The 7882-nt window shown below is 37.4% G+C and overlaps 1 protein-coding gene across 1 annotated transcript in view; it reads left to right on the forward strand.

Moving 5' to 3' along the window:
- The window catches only part of LOC118327385 (choline transporter-like protein 1), an 8907-nt gene extending 1025 nt beyond the window's left edge, over positions 1-7882 (forward strand). The window contains exons 3-16 of the mRNA XM_035660720.1: positions 392-534; positions 1566-1702; positions 1918-2011; positions 2359-2528; positions 3144-3233; positions 3401-3543; positions 3742-3928; positions 4900-5068; positions 5198-5354; positions 5502-5585; positions 5687-5824; positions 5917-6153; positions 7177-7251; positions 7410-7882. Coding sequence (XP_035516613.1) covers positions 392-534; positions 1566-1702; positions 1918-2011; positions 2359-2528; positions 3144-3233; positions 3401-3543; positions 3742-3928; positions 4900-5068; positions 5198-5354; positions 5502-5585; positions 5687-5824; positions 5917-6153; positions 7177-7251; positions 7410-7433 — 1848 coding nt within the window. The 3' untranslated portion in view covers positions 7434-7882. The remainder of the gene's footprint in view (positions 1-391; positions 535-1565; positions 1703-1917; positions 2012-2358; positions 2529-3143; positions 3234-3400; positions 3544-3741; positions 3929-4899; positions 5069-5197; positions 5355-5501; positions 5586-5686; positions 5825-5916; positions 6154-7176; positions 7252-7409) is intronic.

A 7882-nucleotide genomic window follows, 5' to 3' on the forward strand; every position in this document is an offset into this window, starting at 1 on the left:
CAGTTGCTAACCTTTTTGTATAACAGCCCTGCAATACATGCAGGTTTGGTTGGTACTGATTCAGAGAGGTGTTGCAGGCTGTAGTTTGTGGTGCCACATAAGTTAGTTAGTGGACACATAATTGGAAAATAGCTGTTAGTGTGATTCAATTGAACAGCACCACAAACTAAATCCTCCAAAATTACTAAAACTGTGAGTCTTAGTTGCTGTTGAACCAACGTTCCGGTTACAAACATCTCAGTTTAAATATCATGTTTTGATTCACAGTTTCATCTAAAATAACCTATTAAAGGTGACTGCAAGGTGCTATACAGTTATTAAAGTCTTAAATATTTTTGTCTTTCATGTTAGCCTGCAAATAGTTATCTACTATCCTCTTTTTCATTTGCAGGCATGTATTTGTGGCTTTCCCATCGCCACAGGAGCTGCCTCCAGGCTTATCTCAGGATATGACAGTTATGGCAACACCTGTGGTCAGAATAACACAAAGATAGAGGGAGTACCCCTCAGCGGCCGGGACATGAGAGAAAACAAGTAAGTCATTTTTTTTTTTACACATGACAAACTTAATCAACACATGTGTTATTTACATAAAATGCATCTTGTTCTTTTGTTGAATATATTGCATCAAATCCCTGCTGTCCTAGGGAAGTATTCTAATTATCTCTGTTTTCCAGATTTAGTTATATATGCCCAGGACATTAAAGTAGACATGTTGGGACCTCTTTTGCCCTCTGTAGTTGATTGCTGGTGGCAGGGAAGGAAGGCATTCAGCATTACTTGTGTGCATGCAAGGATTGCATCATGTAATCCTAATCTAATTTGCCACAAACAAGCGGTTGCTGCATTTTTAAACACTTCGGTTTACCTCCTGTTTTGGCTTACAAAGTTGACAGGTTAAGCTTTCCAGATCATCACCTAAGTGTCGTGTTAAGAAAAATGGGGGAAAAAAAGTGTTTTGGTCTGTCTGAGAAACTTAATTTGCATAAAGTGAATAGAAAAAGATGTCATCAGGCAGAAGGTTAATGTAGATTAATATCGCCAACACAAAGCTACACTCGCACTGTGTTCTGCTGCCTGAGTTCTTCACATATTTAAATAAACAGCATAGTTTCACAGCGTATCTCCCTTTTTTATAAATTCTCGAGAAAGTGATCATTTTATCACCAGGACAGAATTTTCACAAATTCTCCTCTTGTCATAATTAATGTGAGAAGTCTTCGATGATGGTCCTCTTTTTGGGCCGTAGCTTTCCATCAGCATGCAGCCCGTAGGCCCAGTTTTACTGAGACAATGGGTCATGCTTTATTGATGGGCTGATTGCCCATGGAGGCTTTGAATAAAAGGCGTTTTTTGCTACAAAGAAGGGTCTGTGCGGCAGAGTAGCAAATGTCACCATCTTTCGTTTTCTGGCCCAGACAGAACAGTCCCAGCTGTCATAGTAACAACCAAATATATGTATATTCTGTTCAAAGGAAAACAGTTTCTTATTTTGGAGGGGAGGTTGTGGCAGCACTTTATATTGAATAGCTAACCTGAATTTCTCATTTCTTTCTTCTTATCAGGTATGTTTTCTTTCTAGACCCTTGCAACCTTGATTTAATTAACAGGAAGATAAAGTCCATTGCCCTATGTGTCTCCAAATGTCCCTCTACTGAACTGAAGACATACCAAGATGTAAAACAGTTTGCACTAAATAATGGTAAGAACATGTGGTCCAGTGTATGAACTCAGTTTCATAATATCTATATGTATTTCTGATCACTGTTTGATTTATAAAGTGGTGTTTGATTAAAAAGTTATGAAGGGCATATACGCTGAATGCCATTACAATTGCTTGCAGGCAGATATTAATATTATTAATAGTTTTAATGAAAAAATAACATGAAATCTAATTTTTGGTTTTCTTGTTGATAGGATCTCATCTCTGCTCCTATGATATTTATCAGACAAAATACACAAGCCATTCGGAAAGATTCACAAAATGTCCCAAACTCCCTGTTCCTCCAAGGTATTCAAGCATATCCTTTAAACTCTGGACGAGATTATGTTGACTATTTTTCTACTGTTTTTTAACACCGTTATTGTTATGTTTTGTAGATACAGTATGTTTAAAATCAGACTATGTGTATATCTCTGGTTATTATAGGGGTAACTTGTATCTTTTTAGTATAGCTATATTTTTGAAAATGTATTATTATTATTATTTACTTGGGTAATAGTAAGTTCCAGGATGAAATGGGACCAAATAAATATGATAACTATAAAATAGTCTGCCACAGTCCACAGTCCTCTGCTTCAAAAACTATCCATTCAAAATAAATGAATCCATGTTCTTCATTGTCTTCATGTTTGCAGTAAGGCTGTCCCTGTTTTCCACCGCTGTATTCCTATGGATATCACTTGCTATGCTGAATTTGCTCAGGCATTTGTCACATTCGTCAGTGACAACACTGTGCTACGCCGGGTCGTCGCAGGGGTGATGGCCAGCAAAGAGATTATCATGGGCCTTTGTGTGCTGGCTTTAGGTATAACACATGGTTACATCTGGCTCGCAATAATTCATGTGGATATTTTTGGCAAATAATGAGTTGTTTTTATCCGATGAAAAAAAAAAAAGTACTGGTATGTTTTTTTTATTTTCTGCTGCTCCCACTGCACAACCGTAATTGCTCATGAGGATTCAGTAGGAAGGCAACTTTCGGAAGGGGAAGCTATTTTTGTCATTAAAATAACAGGAAATGTCTGAGTGGTTACAGCCATTGTATCCACTAAAGTTCAGCCCACAGTCATGCAGTTAACGTCTGCCCTAACTCCTCCCTTTGGTTCAGATTTAGGCATCTTTTATCTCAATTATTTAAGATAAATATCTGTCTGGTTTGTTTGAATTTATTGTCAAGGCTAAATAAGTCATAGCAGGGGACAGGATGTTTGGGCTTTCCTCATTTACTTACTATGTAAATTAAATACAAACCCATTGCTTAATTACTTAGTTCAGTGTGTTTTATTTGTATTTAAGATAAAGCGATATTTTATCAAACCTTAATGAATAAATTCCATAAAAGCAGCACTTTTCATGATGTAACTATTTCCATGTTTGCTGTGTTTTATATATTCATATAATATGCTGTGTTTTTTCTCAGTTCTGTCCCTGATCATGATGGTTGTCATCCGGTACATCTCCAAAGTACTGGTGTGGATTCTAACAGTCCTGGTAATCATCGGCTCTATAGGTAACTTTCAAAAGCAACATACATGTTCTAGCTCTCCTATACCTATCCACCTACATAAACCTTATTAATTTCAACATTTTAAAAGATACTCATGTTCTATTCTGGTACCCTCAAAAGCATTATGCCGAAGTTATACTTAAACTCTTTTCTGCTTTGATGTTTTGCAGGTGGGACAGGCGTCCTCTGGTGGCTCTATGCGGACCATAGGAAAGCCCTTGATAATAACACCGTATCAGTATTTGGGAAAGAAGTGGCTTCTGACAATGTTACAGCCCTGCTTGTGTATGCAATTGGTGCTACAATTTTCACGGTATGTCTGAATGCATGTGTGTGTGTGCATTTGGTGATATCTTCTATCACCAGAGAGCAATGCATGTTTTTTTTTAGATGTGTGTCTTTTTGTTTCCTGATATGACAGGAAAGGTTTCTGTGTTTAAATTTAATTCCCCAACTCCATAGCTCATTTCTGTGATTTCACTTGCTCACTAGTCTTTGTGTAATCCTCCAGGTAATTCTCTTGATAGTGATGTTCTTCATGAGGAAGCGAGTGGCTCTCACCATCTCCCTGTTCCATGTGGCTGGTAAAGTGTTCATCCACCTTCCTCTGCTAGTACTGCAACCTGTGTGGACCTTCCTCTGCCTCATGTTGTTCTGGGTCTACTGGATCGCTGTGCTTCTCTTTCTTGGGACTTCAGGTGAGGACAAAGGCTCCAGCACTGGTAGTTCATTCTTGTGGGTTTTTGTCAGATTCAAAACATAGTTTTCATTGTCAGTGCATTACACGGACTAGTTTCTAGCATAGATAGATAGATATAACTTTATTTATCCTGAGGGAAATTCAAGATTCAAGCATCAGGCATGTTAGTGGTACCATTCCCAAACAAGTGGAATATTAAGTCTGTTACTTGTGACATTTTGTCTCAGTTTCGGGGCATGACTAAACTCCCACATTTGGAATTTTGTGCCAGTCTCGTGATGTGGGAGATGGAGTCAAAGAACAACTTCTCTTTTCATCTCCCACTTCTGTTTTCTACAGTTGATTTTTAATTCCAACAAAGTAGTATTTACCAACACAAAGTCGAATAATCACATCGCCTTGCTTTATGATTACTATTTTTGGGTTGTGTTGTGGTAAATATGTAAATGTAGGGAATCATAGCAATGATTGTAGGTACAATTGCAGTGAAATTTAAAAACTCAGAGTACTGTGAATCTCATCATAATATACTTTTATTGAAATATACCATATAATGAGGTTTTCTTGAGACATTTCTAAGAAGTAAAAAATATTATGAAGAGAAGATGTTAAATAATGTTGATTACGAGAAAATGAACTTACAAGGAGTGAATTTATAAAATCTGGCATAACGTGCATTTCATACACTTGGCCCCAAGTTAATTTAGGAATTGTTTTCAAAACAAACAAATGACAACAAAACAATACCAAATGATAAGAGGAGAGTAGAGAACAGTGGTGACAAGGTAGTCAGCCAGCTAAGTTGCTTGATGCAGTCATACATTGATTACAAGTAAAAGTCAGACCGGTACAATATACTGCACTAGTGTCCAGGTAGCATGCTGATGAATATAGAGGGACGCACAGTAGATGTAAACGTTTAAGCTCTCATGTAAAATGACACTGACTCACTCTACTATTTTCTCACAGGGACACCGATAAAGAACAACTCAACAGGTGTGGTTGAATACGAAATGCAAGGGCCTCTCCAGTACTTGGTGTGGTACCATGCTGTGGGTCTCATCTGGATCAGTGAGTTCATTCTTGCCTTCCAACAGATGACCATCGCTGGCGCCGTCGTCACCTACTACTTCACGAGGTAAGTACAAGAAACTCATTTGTATTTTATCCCATGGTAGGCTTAATGTTGTCTTTTTTGGCATCTTTATTTGACAATTCAGTTTTTAGGTTATAGAATTTCAATCACGTCCTCTCCCTCTATCTTAAGGAATAAGTCCCAGATGCCAGCTACTCCCATCCTCTCCTCCATGGCACGTACCGTCCGCTACCATCTGGGTACTCTGGCCAAAGGCTCCTTCATCATCACGCTTGTTAAGATCCCTCGTCTCATCTTGACATATATCCACAGCCAACTCAAAGGAAAGGTGAGCTGTGAAATTATCCAGATTTTATTTAAAAATTTTACAAACTCATGGCCTCAAATTGAGCCTGCAATTGTCAATAATCAGTACTTTTTAATAAATGCATTTTGATGAGGTTTTTTAACCTGTGAATGTCTTCGCATTTCATAGGAAAACGCCTGTGCTCGTTGCATGCTGAAAGCTTGTGTCTGCTGTTTGTGGTGTCTCGAGAAGTGTCTCACATACCTAAATCAAGTAAGTTGTTTCAGGTTGGTTAAAGAAAATCTAGTATACTGTACAGCTGAAACAAGATCCCAAGTATTTACAGTGTTAATGTCTGTATTGCATTATTTCAGAATGCTTACACTGCGACAGCCATCAACAGCACCAATTTTTGCACCTCTGCCCGTGACGCTTTACTCATCCTGGTGGAGAATGCCCTCCGAGTGGCCGCCATCAACACTGTGGGCGACTTTGTTCTCTTCTTGGGAAAGGTACAACACAGAGACATATGGAGTTTTTTTTTTATGTGAGATTCTCCCAAAGGCGCTATAATGTTTTCTAACTCTTACATCTACACTCTCAGGTGCTCATAGTCTCCTGCACAGCTTTTGCCGGCGTCCTGGCTTTGAACTACCAGAGGGAATACACAGTGTGGGTCCTGCCTCTCCTCATCGTCTGTCTGTTTGCCTTCCTGGTGGCTCACTGCTTCCTTTCCGTCTTTGAAAATGTGGTCGACGTTCTCTTCCTCTGCTTCGCTGTGGATTCAAAATATAATGATGGCAGCCCTGGACGCGAGTACTACATGGACAAGGCCTTAATGGTGAGAGGATCGTGTGTATGAAGGGGATAATGATGTTGTTTTTCTGCCCCAGTGATTGGTGTTTTTGAAGCATTTTGTGCTTTTGGCTGCTCATTGGGCCTCATACAATAACCTCTCACACAAACCGATTTATTCCTAACAAGGACTTAAAATTAGGTACAAATAAAATACAAGTGGTCCAGACTTGTCATACAGGTCATGTGCAGAGTCAGTCTTTCTTCACAGGGAAATACACAATAAGATTTTGAGTTTAATTGTGATACCAGAATTTGTTAAAGGTGATATACAAAATTCACTTGCCACTAGATGTCACACTAGAGCACCAGCACAAATCTAGGTACTATTGTTGTTTGCTGCTATAATAATGTTTTAAATCTCATATATAATACATAATAATAACTTAAAAAACTAATTAATATTGTATTCACTATATTATTATACTATACTATATTGTTTTTTTTATTCTATGATTTCATATATTGGCACAGCAATTTTTACATTTGAAATAATCCTCTCACTGCTACAGCTGCCTCAAGGTGTTTATGCAGGTTGCTGTACAGTATTATCATCTTTTCCACCCAACAGTGCAACATCACTTACTATAGACTATAATATGTTCTTATCTAATATCTCTGTGATTGTCACATCCCCTTGACTGCCCCTTCTCATATTAGTCAGTGAACGTTTTTAAGACTTTAACTTCATGTCAAACCACTCACTTGGTATTGGTATTGCTTTGTGTTTGTTGTGCAGTGTGCTGGATTTTTTAAATGCTTCAAGCTACCTTCACTATGAAAAACTGCCCGTATTTCAAATCTAGAGCTTAGTGGAAAAACCTCCTTTGTCATATAATCCTAGTGAATCTTGTAAAGAGACCCTCTGGGGGCAATTTGTATAAATTGTTGCATGAATATGAGGCAATTTGTAGGAAAAAAACTCCTCAATCAGAAAGCATTAGGACTTAACAATATACAAATTAGTGTAAAAACAAACTTAACTATAACTCTGTCTTTCCCTTTCCAGGAATTTGTTGAGAACAGTAAGAAAATGGGTTGGGACAAATCAGGAGATGGAGATAAACGGGAGATGAAGTCCATGGTGAGTTGTAAAATGCTCGTAATCTTCTCAATAGTATGCTGTATGAAAGTTACTTAATCCAGAGCAAGTTAATAAGTTAACCATTAGGTTGTGTGTGTGATATGAAACTATGTGTTTTTTAGTTGTGAAAGTGAATATATTCTTTTTTTCCTTTGCAGACACGTGGAGGGACTTCTGCTTGATGAAATGTCTGCAAAAAACTGCAAAAAACCACTAAAAATACACCAAAGCTTAACTCAGAGTTTACCAGCATTTCACTACAGGGACATCAGTAAATAACACTTGCACTAGTTCATATTGAAAGCTACACATATCTGTATTCAGTAAAAGATAAATTGGGTTTTATTGTTTATTTTCGAGAAAGACATAATAGCTCATTTAGGTTTGTGTTTTGTTGGTAATAAGACGGGTTTGTTGGTTTTTTTTCTTTATAACGTGATATTTCTCTTTTAGTATTTTTTAAATAATATGAACATTTTAACAGTTTTTGGTTTTCTTTGTTACATAATGAGTGTTAGCTATACTTTGGTGTACATTTTAAAATTGATAGCTAACTATGTTTTGTCAAAGGCTGTTCAAGTTGTTTTATTACTTCTCGAATTTTATACTTAAATAAATTAAAACACAGTTT

The sequence above is a fragment of the Morone saxatilis genome, unplaced genomic scaffold, assembly GCF_004916995.1.
Source record: "Morone saxatilis isolate NCDOM2014 unplaced genomic scaffold, NCSU_SB_2.0 Contig17, whole genome shotgun sequence".
NCBI classification, from domain to species: domain Eukaryota; kingdom Metazoa; phylum Chordata; class Actinopteri; family Moronidae; genus Morone; species Morone saxatilis.